An 18,635-nucleotide genomic window follows, 5' to 3' on the forward strand; every position below is an offset into this window, starting at 1 on the left:
CAAAACCTGAATTACTTCCCTTGCAATTATTTCGCTTGCTGTGAATTTGATTTATCTTTTTTTTTTCTACCTATCTATCTATCTATCTATCTATCTATCTATCTATCTATCTATCTATCTATCTATCTATCTATCTATCTATCTATATATATATATATATATATATATATCTTTCTTTCTTTCTATCTATCTGTCTGTCTTTCTGTCTATATATCCTATCATCCTATCTATCAAGCATTCTATCTATCTATCTATCTATCTATCCATCTTTTACTTAACCTTCTTCCTCTCTCTCTCTCTCTCTCTCTCTCTCTCTCTCTCTCTCTCTCTCTCTCTCTTCACGCGTTCCAGAACAAAATTTTAAAACATTGTAAATCAATGTTGATGAGAGCATCGTAACGTCAGGTACAGATAATGATATTGAGATGGATCTCCAAAATTGACATCCCTGTTGTATCTCTGAGACATGAATGGTAAATACTTTCCCAGCCATGCAGCTAAAAATTGACAATACTGTTATTATTATTATCAGTGCCCTGATATTATAAACCTTCAGTTATAATGTATTTATTGTGTGTGTGGTGTCTTTAGAGACTGGACAGACTGTTGATAGCATTATGGTAGGTCGGTTCATAGATTAGTGTTTGGATATTATGAAGATGGTAGAGTGAAGGCTTCTTATTTTCCGATTTGACTTTTTAAAATGTTTTAGATTGTTGATTTTCAAAAGTGTCTAAGGATTTATATTTGTTTCACGGCGCTGATTATTATTATTATTATTATTATTATTATTATTATTATTATTATTATTATTATTATTATTATTATTATTATTATTATTATTATTATTATTATTATTATTATTATTATTATTATTATCATTATTATTATTATTATTATTATTATTATTATTATTATTATTATTATTATTATTAAATAGCGATTGATTATTTGATTGTTCGGGTTTTTTTTGTTTTTTTTTTTGCTTTTTGTTAGTATTTTTTTTTTTGTATTGTTTTTTTTTTTTTTTTTTTTTTTTTTTTTTTTTTTTTTTTTTTTTTTTGTTTGTTTTTTGTTTTGTTTGTTTTTTGGGTTTTTTTTTTTTGTTTTTGTTTCTTTTTTTTTTTTGGTGCTTTTTTCTTGTACTTATCTGTCTTTCTTGCTTTGTCTGGTGCTGTTTAAAACACCTTTTTAGATTTTTATCTTAAACCAGCGATCGCTCCCTAGCTTGACACTTTTGATATTCATGAGCAGCAGAAATGTCGACATCAATAACATTAAATTATAATCTTTAGGCTGGTATGTATTAAACTGTGCTTGTCTTACAGTTAAATACGTAACTTTAATGGTTTCATCGGCAAGAAGTTCGTTAGCGTTTCTTATGATTACAACCAAATTCAATTGAGTTTTTCTTTTCTTTCTTGTTCTACATGTTAAAGCTTGCTGAGGTCAGGGACCCTTTGTAAAGCGTTTTTAGCGCGTTTTGTGGATATTGCTCTGTATAAAAGCTCGAGTTTGTTTTATATCGTGTTTTTTTCTTCATAGCGCTGTTCCATGGATTGGTCTGATTAATTCTACCTCCATTCACTTAATGTATATTATCTTTCTTTCAAGCCAAGAAAATGAGCGAAACATTATAACTACAAATTAAACCGGAAGTTGATATTCTAATTTTAGTAAGATTGGCGTCCATAGTGATAAATGTATCAGTTTCAAAGTCACTGCTTTACAGAGCATCACATCACAATGGTGAAGGAATGAGGATAATTTATGTATATTTGATCTCTTTTTCATAATACAAATTATAGAATCTTATATTGCTCACGCGAAGACCTGCATTCTCCTTCAAATTTATGTAAGGCAAAGTGATGTTTAGTTGAAGTTGTTATTTTTTGTCCCATCCCCCCAACCCAACAAACTCAAACGAGGAGAAAGCCGACTGAACTCTGACTCTATCCGCCGAACTTATTTACAGTTCTGATAACCAACTTCCTTATGGGCTCATTGTTGTAATGGAAAACTCAAAAAATAACGCAAAACATTGTCCATTACAACAATTATAGGCCCATCGGTTCGGATGTCAGACCTGCAAATATATGTAGGTACACGTCGCATGCGCCGATTGTCCAATATAAAATTTGAACTCCAATTTTAGAGCCTACTACTTTTTGTCATTGGTGTGCTCATTTTTTTTCTTCTTCCTCTTCTTCTTTTTTCATTGTAATTATCCTCATCGGGAGGCCTTCCGTAAGCTCCTTCAGCTACTTTATTTAAGGGAAACAACACAAAAATCCTCCGACCTCAAGCTAACCTAATAGTTAGTAATTTAAGAAAAAAAATACGATCTAGGACTGCTTTGCACTACCTTTCAATAATTCAACGATAAAATGGAGGTGAAGAACCAGCACAATGTCATTTTAGGAAATTTAAAACGTTCACCAATCTATCAATGTTTGTTCTAGAGTTTTTAAAATGATGTTATATATTGAAAAAAATTGAATAAATAAATGCCTGACACAAGATATATGCTGAAAATAGTAATTGAATGAGATGCTACCTCGAGGAGCTTACGGAAGGCCTCAATAATGAGAATGATAATGAATAAAAAAGAAAATCGAGCACAAATGAGTGTTTTCCGAGATACAACCCTCTTGATCATTCACTGAATGGTATATGTGAAAAGTTGTTAGTATAGATCATGTGAACAAAAATACCAAACACGGAATGTTTTGGGCTCAAAACCCTTCTTCATCCAATTACAAAAAACAATGAAAATATCACTTAAAATCCAGACAGATGGCAGCTTCTAATGGTACTCACACTATCATTATCATTTTATGACGATCGACCCAATCAGCTAATTCCTTACCGCATTCGTGCACCATCGCAAATGAGGATAATTTATGTATATCTGATCTCTTTTTCATAATACAAATTTTAGAAACTTATATTGCTCACACTAAGACCTGCATTCTCCTTCAAATTTATGTAAGGCAAGTGATGTTTAGTTGAAGTTGTTATTTTTTGTCCCAGGTCCCAACCCAACAAACTCAAACGAGAAGAAAGCCGAGTGAACTCTGACTCTATCCGCCGACGTGAACTTATTTACAGGTCTGATAAACACACCGTTCAACTAGCTGCTCTGCAGTTTTGGGTTCTATCCCACATTGGGTACATGTTGGACAGGTGGAAAGTCCCCACCGATAACAGATGACAGAAAAGCATTTGGCACGTCTCATTAGCCAGTAATACAATCTTGAAGAGTGAACAAATAGAAGTGTTTGGTTGGTAACTAAGCATTTGTGTGGAATGGAGTTGATTATTAAATTACGCATGAAATTTAGTGCATAAAAAATAGATGAGTAGAATAAAAATAGGTGCCAATGCTGTGTGTAGTCCTTGTAAGATCGTAGTTTGAAATATCCTTCCTACGGAATAACAATTTCTGCAATAACTGACACCGAAATAAAATGCATATGTATCAGTGTATAATATAACATTAATTCAATAGGGCAGTGAAAATTATAATCAGAAGCATGATGAATGAATAGTGACCCATTTGAAATGTACTTTGAAAGATGATAGCCTAAATATGAAAATAAGATATCAGTCTCCGATAGAACAGAAATAGGCTAATTGATCAAAAACTAGAGGTGCCCCAATGAGCCAATAAGATGGAGAAAGATAAAGCGAGTAATTGAAACTCATGTTGTTCCCTTATATAGGAGTCACATTTCCTCACTGTATCTTTCTCTCCGGCTAATTGATCCAATGATCATAAATACAAAGTGCTAACCTTTACAGTGTCTACCCCAACGATGAAGAAAATATCACAAACCTTAAAAACTATAAAGACACAAGGAGGATGAAAGAAGCATTAGGCTATGTTTCATCTAAATTAGTAATAATCCAATCTGGTGCTGAGCCCGTAGGGTTTAAACATCCCAGGGATATAATGAATTATGTTTCTTGTTTGCGATGAGATATAGTGTCAGTGAAGCAGAATTTTGATATGCAGACGTGAGCTTCCTACCGCTGTATCTGATTTGTTCACAATGTTCCGTAGATGCTGTGCAAAGTGATCTCCCAGTCTGATCCCATCTCACCAATTTGACAGATGTTACAGTGTGCGCTTTCTTTTAATGTTTATAAAATTCCCTAAATTCATCCACTGGGGAAATATTTTTCAAGGTCTATCTTTAGAGGGAGATATCCCAGGTGTTAGTCACAGTGCAACACCGTAAAATAAGCAACAGGGGGGAAATAACGAGTTGTTGACAGAGGGGCTTGACCCGGAGTCCCTTTGGTAGAACTTCAATACCTTATTCATACGACCCTCTCACTCTCATTAATTGATACTTGTTGTTGGACACTAACAATCCCTGTGTTGCCTTGTTTGAGTATTCCCGCAGCTCTTGGCCCTTGTCTTCTACAAGTTACATTGAATATGATGAATTTAAAGCATTCTCTTTTATTATCTGAAATTTACAGGCATGATAAAAAATGGGGGAATCAGGCAAAATGACCTCACTGGCAGAAAGAGACCAGATGACCAGACTGCTTCGATTCTTGGAGAGTGATGTCACCATTGGTCCAGGCGAGAAGGTGAGGAGAAAATCACATTTACTTGTAGAGCGGATTTTCATTACGATTTGTGATAGAGTCTTTGAAGATAGTTATTTGATAGGTGGTGGGTTATTTGTGTATTTATATGTTTATGCATTAAGTTTATTTGTAGTTTATGTTTCTTTGTTTCTCAGAGGATGTCCTTCTTTTCTATTAGATCGTGTATGCAGATATATTAAATACTAAATAAACATGATAAAATATTCTTCAATAGGTTGATTTTGTGAATTACAATACTTTTTCAAAGATAAATCTTAATAAACAAAACATATTGACAAAAAAAGCATTTCTCTACTTTATTATTTAAACAATAAATTCTATCCAAATACTTGAGATAAATTTTCTCCTTGTCAGTTTTCAACCACAATTTTTTTAATTTCATCTGGAGAGAAGAATCACACTGGGTTGCCATAAGAAAAATGCCCTTTAAGTTACGGCTTTTAGTAAGCAAGTCACTTAGCAGGTATGATGGAACCTGTTTTATGAGGAAAAGGTCATTTCGTAATTATCTTTTAGTCATTCAATTATTATTATTATTATTATTATTATTATTATTATTATTATTATTATTATTATTATTATTATTATTATTATTATTATTATTATTATTATTATATTATTATTATTATTATTATTATTATTATTATTATTATTATTATTATTATTATTATTATTTATTATTATTATTATTATTATTATTATTTTTATTATTATTTTTATTATTATTATTATTATTTTTATTATTATTATATTATTATTATTATTATTATTATTTTTATTATTATTATTATTATTATTATTATTATTATTATTATTATTATTATTATTATTATTATTATTATTATTATTATATTATTATATCCACTTTTTCATTCACAGAATAAGCAAAATACTTTATTTCTATGCTTTAATCATGATATATATTTGTGTTTCAGCGTCGATCTAGTCATCCAATGTTTGGAAGAGTAAGGATTGAAAAGCAATACTCCTCATACATCATTGCACTAGAAATACTTTTTGTACTTTCTCTCATAATTCAACTTTACGCTCGAAAACGGTTTGATTAGCAATGAAAATTGAAAGAGCCATTCTTTTTATCTCTGTACTACTGATTGATAATTTAAAAGAATAGAAAAAAAAGTTAAGACTAAACTATAGAAATGTTGATAATAGCAAGAAATGAAGAGAGTAGGAAAGTGCCAGAAGACAACAGAGAATAAAAAACTTCACGGCGGCGGTGTGGGTCAAGCAGAGTTGTCGCAGTAAGGTCGCGAGTTCGAGTTTTTATTCTCTGTTGTCTCCTGGCACTTTCCTACTCATTTCATTTCTTGTTATTATCAACATAAGAAATAATGCCTGCTCCATTCACTGTTCTAAAGAAATGCTAATGTGCTTTTTGTAAGCCCTCTGAGTTGGAAACAGATTTTATACAACAAACCGTTTTTGATTGTCAAATTTGTTCTTTATCTCCTCATGACTTATTATCCTATAACCCTATAAAGAAAAATGTAATCTGATCATTGCACTCTTGGCAGCATACAATAAATCCTCATTATAACACTATTCGATAGCTCAGTTAATAGAGCACTCACTTCATACACAAAGGGACTGGGATCAATTCAGGGTGAAGTCAACATTTTTTTCTAACCTTCCTGTCCAGCCAGCTTTGAGTAGCTGGATCTGTAAGATCTGGAGGAAAGTACGTGACCATAGACTAGCGCCCTATCCAAAGAGTAGCAAGCAATTGATATTGATCATTTCATGCTATAGAGACAGGGAAAAACTCTGGCTCCATGAGCTCCAATGACTCTGAAGGAAGACTTTTTATAAAACCGTTCTATGAAGAAGATTTATTAAAGAAATCTGTTATGAGATGCTGATTATATCACGTATTCTTAAAATGAATTTGGTATTGCTTGTTTGCATCAGTAAATTTTGTCTTTAAGTTACTTTTACCGATGTTCCATGTCGGACACGACACGACGTTGGAAATCATGGTTCGCCAGCTCTCTCCCTCATCTGCGAGTTTCGCACATTGATTTATGGGGCTTCCTATGTACGCTGCAACATTTCCAAGCCAGCTTGTCCTTCTTCGTCCTCGACCACGCTTGCCTTCTATCTTTCCCTCTGCAATGGTCTTCTGTAGTGAGTCGTGCCTTCTGATGTGGCCGAAATATCGGGTTATCCTCTTTCTAATAGTTGAAATGATCGTTGTTGATGTTATTCCTAAAGTTTGGAGTACTTAATGATTTGTCTTTAAGTAGGGGGCACTATACCAGGGTATTATTTGGCATGTTGTTTTGTCTTCAGTAAGTCAAAACATTGCGGCTTATGATTAAAGTGGCACAAAACAAACAAACAAACAAGCAACAAAAAAGAAATCCTAAATTAAACCCCATGTTTCTCATAATTCATTATTTGCAATATTTTATTTTATATGCCGAAAGTATATTTGTCAGTAATGACTTCAAAATCCTTCAATGCAAATTTCCTTCCATATTTCCATGACCTATACTAGAATAGTTAGTTTTTGCATGATCTTTTAAACTATTGATTAGAAAATATGTACAATTTTTAAAAGTTATAAACAAAAATGAATATTTTGAACAGCTTCAAAAAAGAACAAAATACCAAACCCAGAATGTTTCGGGCTCAAAATCTTCTTCGACCAACAACAAAAAAACAATGACAACAAATACAGATCGTCGATCTTGTATTCAGTAATTAATTTATGTTTTTATTGTATTTTTTGTTGTTTGCTGAAGAAGGGTTTTGAGTCCGAAATGTTCCGTGTTTGGTATTGTGTTCTTTTTTGAAGCTGGTATGTTCATTTTTGTATATTATGTTTTACATTACACAGCTTCTAGCAGCTTAGCATCACTACGAATTTAAAGAAACTTTTAACTATGAACATTTTTAAAAGTAGGAAAAGAAAGAAATGGTCAAGTCTGTTGAATAAAGAAAAAAAAAATTAATCAGTAATCTTATTACATGTCACAAGATTAAACAGCGATTTAGGTTTATATGGGTTTTCAAAACATTCAATGAGTAGAGCACTGCACATTTGGCATAGGTACTGATTTTGTGTCTGGATATACTGATCCTTCTTTCCACCAAGCAGTGATTGGGTAGCTGGCTCTACATAACTTGGTGTCAACTAGCTAATTTGCGATAGACATGTACCCTATCCAAAGGGTAGCAAACAATTGTATCAATTCATTAATCACTACGTGAACTGAGATAAAATTCTAGCTCCAAGGGCCTTATGATTGGAATGACTACTTTTTATTTTATAATTTTGAATTATTAATTCAGAATGTTCAATCCTTTTTCGTTTTAGTAATTAATGAATTCATAGACAACAGCAAATTAATATTAGGCTTATTTACAGAATTATTACATCAGTTAACATTTTGTTTTACAAAAGATAAAAAGTAGATTTTTGTTATATGCTATCACCACTTTTAAAACTATTATCAATAAGCTGAGGTGGCATTGTACAAGGAGAGAGAGAGAGAGAGAGAGAGAGAGAGAGAGAGAGAGAGAGAGAGAGAGAGAGGGGCAGACAGAGAGAGAGAGAGAGAGAGAGAGAGAGAGGAGGGGGGGGGGGGGAGAGAGAGAGAGAAAGAAAGAAAAAGGACAGAATTTAATTTAAATGTTCCCAAGTTTGGTTCTCATATGGCATGAGAAGTAAAAAAAAAAAATTATCAAAATTTAAATGGAATGAATCATGAGTCGACATGGAAATTCAGCTCTGACTGGATTGAGACGTTCAGGGTTATGATTCTGGGCCTACGCCTTCTTCTGAAATATAATCCAATATTATCCTCTATCCATCTTTCTTATACTAGTTTTGATTTTCAAAGACATTGCCACATATAAACCTTCATTTAAAAATTGTTTCTCTCCCCCCCCCCCCTGTTTTTCTTTCCAATCTTTCTCTCTTTCATGTCATTCTATTTTTCTACTCTAACATACTAAAGAAGAGAACAAACTGTTTAATAAGTGGTATTTTACTAATCACAATTGACCAACATAATATAAAGCAGATAGATAGGAGGTAAAGTAGTTGCTGGATTCTGGCACGCTGTCAGGAGAAGCCAAATAGCGTGCTAGAATCTGAGCATGCAGAAATCCGATGCTCACGGGAGGTAACAACTTATATAGAAAAAAAATTGTCAGCCAGATCCAGCGTGTAATATTGCAGAGCGTGCTGAAATTCGTCGTGTTAGAACCCAGCGTAGTACTGTAATTTTAAAAATAAAATAAAACTAGAGCTTTTATATAGCACAATAAAAAAAATAAAAAATTTTGATTGAGCTTTATATAGCGCAATATCCACTAAATGTTCTCAAAGCGCTTTACACGGGTTCCCTGGTCAACAGCAACATTTAACATGTAGGACGGGATATGCTGCCTGTTAGTCGATATTACAATTTTTTGGACAAAGACAACGCTGTTAACGGCCAGGTATTCATTTTACACCTGAGTACGGTGAGAGAATGTGAGTAAAGAGCCCTTTCCAAGGACTCAACTATGCGCCGAGCACGAGGCTCGAACACAGGACCTTCCAATCCAAAAGCGAGTGTCATACCACAAGACCACATAGCCGCACAATATCCACTAAATGTGCTCAAAGTGGTTTACAAAGGGTCCCTGACCAACAGCAACACGTAACATGTAGAACAAGACGTGACGCCTGTTAGGCGATATTACAATTTGTTTGACAAAGACAAAGCTGTTAACGGCCAGGTACTCATTTTACATCTGAGTATGGTGAGAGAATGTGAGTAAAGAGCCCTTTCCAAGGACTCAACTATGCGCCGAGCACGAGGCTCGAACCTAGGATCTTCCGATCCGAAAACGAGTGTCATGCCACTAGACCACTAGCCACACGCAAATCATCTACATAACTATGTGTATAATTCCAAGAGGAAATGTCTCATTAATGATAATAAAAGTCTTTAGTTTGAAAAGTCTATAAAGAAAAAGATTTTATCATTGAACTGGCTCACCATTTAGGTTGATTTATAAGTTATAATATTAATCCCCCCCCCCCCCCCCCCCCCCGAATTAAAAAATTAAGATTGGAATGTATTTTACTTTTTAGCATGCCTTCATATCTTTCTTCCTTATTTCAATAGCATGCACTCTTAACCTTCCTAATGCCACGATACATCTTTCCCTCTATATAGCTAGAACATAATTTTATTATCATCAGTGTATTTCACACATTATAAACTTGTTTCAAAAATTGCAGATAAATTTTTTTCTTTGTTTCTTCCCTCGACATATCTTTGCAAGATTAAACAAATATATTCCCTTTTTAAAATGTCTCAATGCACCCTATTAAAGAATTATACAAAGAAAAATTGATTTTCACCAGTTCTTTTCATGTTTTCAAAGAAAAGGAAACTTAGAGAGATAAAAAAGAGAAATCTAAGAAAGATAAGAAATTATATACATTGTTTATGTCATGGAAAATATATAAACATTAAAATGAAATAGTTTTTTTTTTTCGTTTTCTTTTCTTTTCTATTTTTTTTGTTTTTGTTTTTTGTTTTTTTTGTGGGTTTTTTTCTATTTTTTTTTACAAGACACCCAGTAGTATCCAAGAAAGAAAACAACTGTGGGAAGGTTGACTTGATTTATAATCTTAATGAAATTATTTTTTCTCCCACTTGATTGTAACTTCTATATATTTATTTTCACAGTATGTGATTTTTAATTTATGTTTATAATATTATGCAATAACTGTTTATTTTTTCAATTACTGTTAGTTAATGTTACAGACTTATTTTTTACGATTTTCAAATTTTCTGTTTCTTCTCTCACCCACCTCTATTTCATCTTTAAGAAATATTAAAATGATGAAAGAAATCTGCTATTCCTAGGATTGTAGATTTCAAGTTTGTTTGTTTTGTTTTTTTCATCATTTACTTAACAAATGATTTGCTTTTTAAAAATTACCCATTTATAACATCAATCTCTTAGGTATGAACGTTTGGCTATGTGAACCTTACAATATAGCTTTTTTGGATTGTTAAAAAAAAAGCTACTGTATTTTTAGTTTTGTTTTGTTTTGTTTTTTTGGGGGATTTTTTTAAGAACCAAAAAGAGAACTATTCTCATTTTTGTTATTCTTGATTTCACCAGAGAAGCCAAGCATTGCCAAACTCAACTCAACTTCCACCCAAACAGTCTGTGTTATCACCTCCCTTGGTTGGTGAAAGAATTCAGACTTTCTATGTAGACCAGTGGCCTCCCTTGACTGTGAAAAGAGGTAATTATTTATTAAGGAGATACTATAATTCAAAATATGAAGATATAAATATAAACCCACAGTGGGGCTATGTGGTCTTGAGGTATGACACTCGCTTTCGGATCGGAAGGTCATGGGTTTGAGCCTCACTCGGCACATAGTTGAGTCCTTGGAAAAGGCTATTTACTCATATTCTCTCACTGTACTTAGGTGTAAAATGAGTACCTGGCCGTCAGCAGCGTCGTCTCTGTCCGAAAAAAATGTAATATTGCCTCACAGGCGTCATGTCTCGTTCTACATGTTACGTGTTGCTGATGGTCGGGACCCTTTGTAAAGTGCTTTGAGCTTATTTAGTGGATATTGCGCTATATAAAAGCTCAAGTGTTTTGGTGTTTTTTGGTGGGGGGGGGGGGGGAATTGAAGCCTTAAAGCCGGTGAGAATTACCATGTGCAGATGCCATTGCCAGTGACTATTAGTAAATTATATACTGCATTGCTGACCAGGAGTTAAAATTAAAGTTTTATTTATCCAAAGAAGTGTAAATGTTGCTGCTCGAAGTTCACTACGCCACTTCCACATCATCTCATTCATCTGTGGTGTTTCAATCATCCTGTTTTGTTGATAAAGGGGAAACCCGAAACGTTCATTTGATCTGTTTTTGTAAATAAATTGAAGTTTACATTCAACTTCACCTTATTATTTATTGATCCAAAGAAAGAAACGGGACTGGTAGAATAAATATTAAACAAATAATTTGAGCGTCAACAATTAAGGTTGTTTTTCCGGGCCTTTCTGTGCACAACTGGTAACCCACCAAGATGGCCACACAACTTTGGCTTGACTAGAAATTTTTTATCCTTGAAAATAATGAAAACTAATCATTATAGCGGTTTGATAAAGGTCAATTTGTTTTTGTTTTTTGTTTTGTTTTTTTTTTCCTTTGGATAAATAAAACTTATTCATTGTGAACAAATACACATATTTACTAATATTCATTTAAGTGGCATATGCAAATGGAATTTCTCCCCAAAGCAGTAATATTCATTTTTTCTAGTGCGAATAAATATCAATTTGGATTTCTGGTATTTTCACTTTTAAAAAGACACTTATTTGCATCTGGTGGCCAGCATTGTAGGTATTGTGACTTGACAGCATTTTACTCTACTCATCTCATGTAGTTCCATATCTGAAGCAGACGTCGGAGGTCATCTTCCGCCAAGCTGATCTATCTCTTGCCAATTCTATTAAAGCAGCGCCACCTTTCTCAGCTTCATCTGTCCAAGTTCTTATCCCTTTCAAATACGTTATTCTTTGTCTTCCTCTTATTCTTTTTCCATTCATCTTTCCAGTCAAGGCGAGTATTTCCAAACCAGGGTGGCGGATAATGTGTCCTAAAAATTCCATTTGGCGTTTGATGATTTTTGTTATCAGTGATCTTTTTCTGTTTGCCATTTCTAAAATTTCTTCATTTCTTTTCCTTTCCATCCATGACACCCTCATCATTCTTCTGTAAAACCACATTTCCACTGCCTCCAGTCTTTTAACCATGGTCTTGTTTATGGTCCAGCTCTCACAACCATATAGCAGCACAGACAGTACATAGCAATCCAGGACTTTGATTTTTGTTTTCATGCTAATATTCCTGTTTTTCATAATTGTATGCAGCTGGTTGAATGCATTCTTCGCCATACCTATTCTTTTCTTTATTTCACTTTATTTTACTCTACTCTATACCCTAAAGTTTATTCGTTGGTTTGGATAAGGTCTAAGTCATTGTCATCAAGATTTATAAGCCCTTATCCAGCAGACAGTTACTAACTCACACTGTGTCACGACATTCGAGTGGTTTATGGTCTACAGATAGCAGTGCTGTCACAACCAATGAACTCTATAATTGATTTGCTGTTGTAAAATTTGCGTAACATCACTTCAACTTAAAATTCTCCTTCTACTTTTACGACTATCATCGCCGCCAGCAACACCACTATCATCATCACTACCACCACTACTACTACTACTACTACTACTACTACTACTACTACTACTACTACTACTACTACTACTACTACTACTACTACTACTACTACTACTACTACTAGTAGTAGTAGTAGTAGTAGTAGTACTACTACTCCTACTACTACTACTACTACTACTACTACCACTACTACTACAACTACTACTACTACTACTACTATACTACTACTACTACTACTACTAATACTACTACTACTACAACTCCCTTACTACAACTACTACTACTACTACTACTACTACTACTACTACTACTACTACTACTACTACTACTACTACTTACTACTACTACTACTAGTACTACTACTCCTTCTACTACTACTACTACTACTACTACTACTACTACTACTACTACTACTACTCCCTCTACTACAACTACTACTACTACTACTACTACTACTACTACTACTAGTCCTTCTACTACTACTACTACTACTACTACTACTACTACTACTACTACTACTACTACTACTACTACTTCCTTCTACTACAACAACAACTACTACTACTACTACTGCTACTACTACTACTACTATTACTACTACTACTACTACTACTACTACTACTATTACTACTACTACTACTACTACTACTACTACTACTACTACTACTACTGCTACTACTACTACTACTACTACTACTACTACTACTACTACTACTACTACTACTACTACTACTACTACTACTACTACTACTACTACTACTACTGCTGCTGCTGCCACTACTATCAATATGGTTGTTGTAGCACAATATCTACAAACTGCACTCAAAGCGCTTTACAATAATTGGTCCCAAGAAACCAACAGCAACACTTAATATATTGTGTCCATTATGTTTTGGGGGAATTTTTTGTTGTTTTTAGTTGTTGTTTTTTTCTTTGGGGGAGGGGGGGGGGGCGTTAAACCCTGCTGTTACCATACAGGTTCCAAATATCATGAGAAAATGTGAATTCAAGCAGGACTCGAACAAGGGGCCTATTGGTTAGATACAGAATGCCATAGCACTAGATCACAAAGCCACATAGGGTTTAGATATAGGTTTTAGATTCATCCCCAATAAATTCCTTTCTTATTTTTTCTTCTTCTCCTACTTTCCAGGTGACACTGTTTTGTTTCCATCTCTTGCCGGATCAAGGAAATCTTCATCCTGTAATATAGGGGGTGTGCCCATCTCTTTGGAAGCGGCAATTGTAAGGTTCTCAATCGGAATGGGGTTTTTTTTTTGTTGATTTTTTTTTCAATGCAATAACTGGTACATTGTTGTCAGATCTGTGTGGATGGGAATGGTGACTATGTTGGAATTTAAAAGGATAAACAGAAAGGAAATGATATAAACTAAGCTTTGTTTTTATACCTTTGTTAATTTTGTTTCTATAATAGTTTTGAAAATAGAAGAACAACGTCAAGACTTTTCAGTCTACCCTTATATAAAATAATGATAAAGATGGATAATGCACATCCTAATAGAACTCTTTGAAAACATAAGCAAGAAATCTATTTTATATATAATTAATCTATTCGTCAACAGGGTTTACGCAAAATTGTGTATGGATCTTCTCTCCATTCCTTCACCACAGAATGGAAAAAGTCAACACTAGCATTTCATTGCATTGATGGGTCTTTTCCATACGGTATCCAAACCATTCGGGTAACTGCATCATTCTTTTATTAAATATTTTATTTAAAGTAAATAATGTATTTGATTTTTAGATAATGTTGTAAAAGAGACTACAAGATCAATTAAAAATCCATATAGCATTCAAAATCATAATGAAATTAAGATAAATATATCTACAATTCTGGTTATTCATTCTTGCATGAATTTTTTTCTGAAGGCCTATCTTGAAAAAAAAGCTCAAATAACTGAGATAGTAACCAGTTTATTTACCTGTGTTAGCAGCACCAGAAAGAGAAGAATAGTTGTTAAATTTCTTTTGAATTGAAAAATTTAGATGTGAACAGGAAATCCTGATATAAATGCAATGCCTTCTTCACTCAGCCTTCTTGTCCCCAAATCCGAAAGGCCTCGATAACTCACTTGAAATATCACATGACTGAAATAAACTTTGAACAATTTCCTTGTAGAATGAGTCATAATTTGGGGATTTTTTTTTATCCGTGTGTCCATAAGCAATGAATCAGCAGATGGAGCTGTCAAGAAATAATTTGCAAGAGACTAGTGTTGTATCAAAAGGGGAGCAAGCAATTGTTTTCAGTTTAAGTTATAAAATTGGACTTAAAATTATATGACTCCAATAAGACGAGAATTTTTTTGTTGTTTGAATTAATAACAAAAATACAAACCGTGACTATTCTTACTATATCATTTTAAATTGAGTTTATTTTGAATTGTCTGGATTCTTCATATATAAACCAGACTGGGGTCCCATTTCATCCCCTGGTTCACATTTCATCCCTGGTTCCCATTTCATCCCCTGGGTCCCATTTCATCCCCTGGTTCCCATTTCATCCCCTGGTTCCCATTTCATCCCCTGGTTCCCATTTCATCCCCTGGTTCCCATTTCATCCCCTGGTTCCCATTTCATCCCCTGGTTCCCATTTCATCCCCTGGTTCCCATTTCATCCCTGGTTCCCATTTCATCCCCTGGGTCCCATTTCATCCCCGGGGTCCCATTTCATCCCCTGGTTCACACCTTCTTCTTCTTCCTTTCAAGGAAGGTTTAAGCTTTTACTGTTTTGTTTTGGTTTTTAAAAATATTTTTTTTTATATCTATTTATTATTAAGTTGTTGTTTTTTTTTTTGTGATTTTTTTTGGTGGTATTTTATTTCTTTTTCGTTGATTTTTTGTTGTTTTGTTTGGGTTTTTTATTTTGTTTGATTGCTTTTTTGTTTGATTTTTAAACAATATTTGGAGTTGGGGGGGGGGGGGGGGGGTTCTTAATTTTGGTGTCAGGACAAGGACTACAGTTTTTCATCATGACTTTAATTGGGTTTTTTCTATCCATTGTGTTTTTATGTTCAGTGTGGATCGAGGGCTTTAACGTTGTGTGTACAAGGATTTCTACTGAAGCATCTGATATTTGACAGGGAGTACAAGTCATCTAGTCTATTGGGAGCAGGGTGAGAAATCCCAAACATTGAAATACTTTTATATTTATAACTTGATTGATAATTTTGAAATTTCTAACTTTACTGATTGGGAAGCAGCAATGCGTGTTGACAACGAACTAAGCAGTTTTACACCTATTAGAAGAGGAGTTAGGCAGGGTGTGTTTTGTCTCCAGATTTATTCAACCTCTATAGTGAAATGATATTAAGAGATATCGAACATAAGAAGGGGGTGTGTATTGGAGGAAAGAATGTAACAAATCTGAGGTATGCAGATGATACGGTTCTACTGGCAGAATCTGAACATGAACTACAGGAATTACTGGATGTTGTAGTCAGGAGTAGTGAAAATATGGGACTGGAACTGAATATATCTAAAACAGAATGTATGACGGTATCTAAAAATAATAACCCACCAGCCTGTGTAATAACAAGCAGAGGACAAACAATACAACAAGTTGAATGTTTCAAATATTTAGGCTTCAATGTAACATCCAATGGAAAATCAGATTGTGAAATAAAGAAAAGAATAGGTATGGCGAAGAATGCATTCAACCAGCTGCATACAATTATGAAAAACAGAATATTAGCATGAAAACAAAATCAAGGTCCTGGATTGCTATGTACTGTCTGTGCTGCTATATGGTTGTGAGAGCTGGACCATAAACAAGACCATGGTTAAAAGACTGGAGGCAGTGGAAATGTGGTTTTACAGAAGAATGATGAGGGTGTCATGGATGGAAAGGAAAAGAAATGAAGAAATTTTAGAAATGGCAAACAGAAAAAGATCACTGATAACAAAAATCATCAAACGCCAAATGGAATTTTTAGGACACATTATCCGCCACCCTGGTTTGGAAATACTCGCCTTGACTGGAAAGATGAATGGAAAAAGAATAAGAGGAAGACAAAGAATAACGTATTTGAAAGGGATAAGAACTTGGACAGATGAAGCTGAGAAAGGTGGCGCTGCTTTAATAGAATTGGCAAGAGATAGATCAGCTTGGCGGAAGATGACCTCCGACGTCTGCTTCAGATATGGAACTACATGAGATGAGACTGATTGGGATAATTGTCTCTAGTGTCTGTATAAAAAAATTTTAAAAATTGAGCTTTTATATAGCGCAATATCCATTAAACAAGCTCAAAGCACTTTACAAGGGGTCCCTGGCCAACAGCAACATATAACAAGGAATGAGACATGATGCCTGTTAGGCGATATTACAAATTTTTTTCGGACAGAGACAACGCTATTAACGGCTAGGTACTCATTTTACACCTGAGTACGGTGAGAGAATGTGAGTAAAGAGCCTTTTCCAAGGACTCAACTATGTGCCGAGCAGAAGGCTTGAACCTAGGACCTTCTGATCCAAAAGTGAGTGTCATACCACTGGATACAAGAGTAAGGTCGTACTATGATTCTGTCTTTGATTGAGTAGGGTTTTGAGCCCAATCTGTTCTTTGTTAAATATTATTTTGTTGTTTTCTATTTAACTCCTAAAACATTCATTTTTGTTAAATAAAATTCTATGAATGAGACATAGCTACAATCTATGTTTTTCAAGTTTGTTACCTTACATTTTAAAATGTTTTAAAAATGTTTTCTTGCATCATTTTCTCTATCATAATTTTTACGGTAAAACTTTAAATTTGATATTTTTAGGGATATTAATAAGATATTGCATATGGGTTTTTTGTTTCTTTTTTTTTTTTAAATCAAAATAACAGGGCATTACAACCCAATGAGTTTGAGCGTCGACGTGCAATGATTGGTGGTATGAGTGAAATGCTATGGCAAGCCGGTGATAAACGACGAGCCGTTGTTTGTCTCAAGCAGGAGGACATTGCGTTCGGACCCGATTACAGATATAAACCCGACACCATCACAGAAAAGGTTAGCCCGAAATATTGCTAATCTGTCCTTACAAATTGTGTTCGTTGATCTAAGCTAGAAGGAGTAAATTCAAATAACAGTGAAACATTGAGATAGAGGTGTCAATTTAATCCACAATAACAAATATTATAGACGTTTATAGTTTCCCCTTTGTCAACAAATGGGAAACATGGCATGGAAGGTCTATAATGTATTTTAAATCTTTTTTTTTATTTACTTTGAGCCTGGAATTTTTTTTTTTTACGTTGTAAAAAACAATGAAAAAATGGAATTGAAGATTCAATTTAACTCACAAAGACAAATAGTAATATTGTTTGTCATCGTAAGTTAAATTGAAATCTCTGTTCTATTTTCTATATTTTCCAGCCTCAAAGTTTTGATAAAGAGAAAAAAAAAAAAGATTTAAAATGGCTATGGTATGTACCTCCCCTCTTGCCATCTCCCCCCCCCCCCCCCTCCCCATTTGATTATTTTCCTTTTACGAGTGTGATGCTTTGTCTATCCTTGCCTTGAACCTCAGCATTAAATCATGGTATTTGAGATTGTTCATAGATTGTCAAACGTTAACCATAGTTATTACTAACTATCTTTAGGTCACTCGTCGTATGTTTTTCCAGAGCGCCAAAATCTTGATTCGAGTAAAATGAGCAGATTAGATATTGGCCGTTTTCTAAGTTGGTCTCTGTTATTTTCTTTGTGATGCTAAAGCTGCTAGAAAATGTGGACTGTAAAAAGTAGTGAACAAAAATAGA

At 33.9% G+C, this 18,635-nt stretch overlaps 1 protein-coding gene across 9 annotated transcripts in view; it reads left to right on the forward strand.

Annotated features, from left to right (window-relative positions):
- Positions 1 to 1,658: 1,658 nt before the first annotated feature.
- Positions 1,659 to 18,635, forward strand: part of LOC144980777 (inactive ubiquitin carboxyl-terminal hydrolase MINDY-4B-like) — a 35,077-nt gene continuing 18,100 nt past the window's right edge. The window contains exons 1-8 of one of the 9 annotated variants that reach the window (XM_078928567.1): positions 1,659 to 1,860; positions 4,492 to 4,605; positions 5,562 to 5,591; positions 10,783 to 10,909; positions 14,018 to 14,109; positions 14,448 to 14,567; positions 15,904 to 16,001; positions 17,718 to 17,883. In XM_078928567.1, the coding sequence (XP_078784693.1) occupies positions 4,504 to 4,605; positions 5,562 to 5,591; positions 10,783 to 10,909; positions 14,018 to 14,109; positions 14,448 to 14,567; positions 15,904 to 16,001; positions 17,718 to 17,883 (735 nt within the window). In that variant the 5' untranslated portion in view covers positions 1,659 to 1,860; positions 4,492 to 4,503. Of the gene's footprint in view, positions 1,861 to 2,889; positions 2,994 to 3,033; positions 3,187 to 4,491; positions 4,606 to 5,561; positions 5,592 to 10,782; positions 10,910 to 14,017; positions 14,110 to 14,447; positions 14,568 to 15,903; positions 16,002 to 17,717; positions 17,884 to 18,635 lie in introns of those variants that run through there. The other 8 variants (XM_078928573.1, XM_078928565.1, XM_078928566.1 and 5 more) reach the window with 8 other exon arrangements.

This window comes from Berghia stephanieae, chromosome 10, assembly GCF_034508935.2.
Source record: "Berghia stephanieae isolate SIO BIC M18660-M18661 chromosome 10, UCSD_Bste_1.3, whole genome shotgun sequence".
In the NCBI taxonomy this organism is placed as follows: domain Eukaryota; kingdom Metazoa; phylum Mollusca; class Gastropoda; order Nudibranchia; family Aeolidiidae; genus Berghia; species Berghia stephanieae.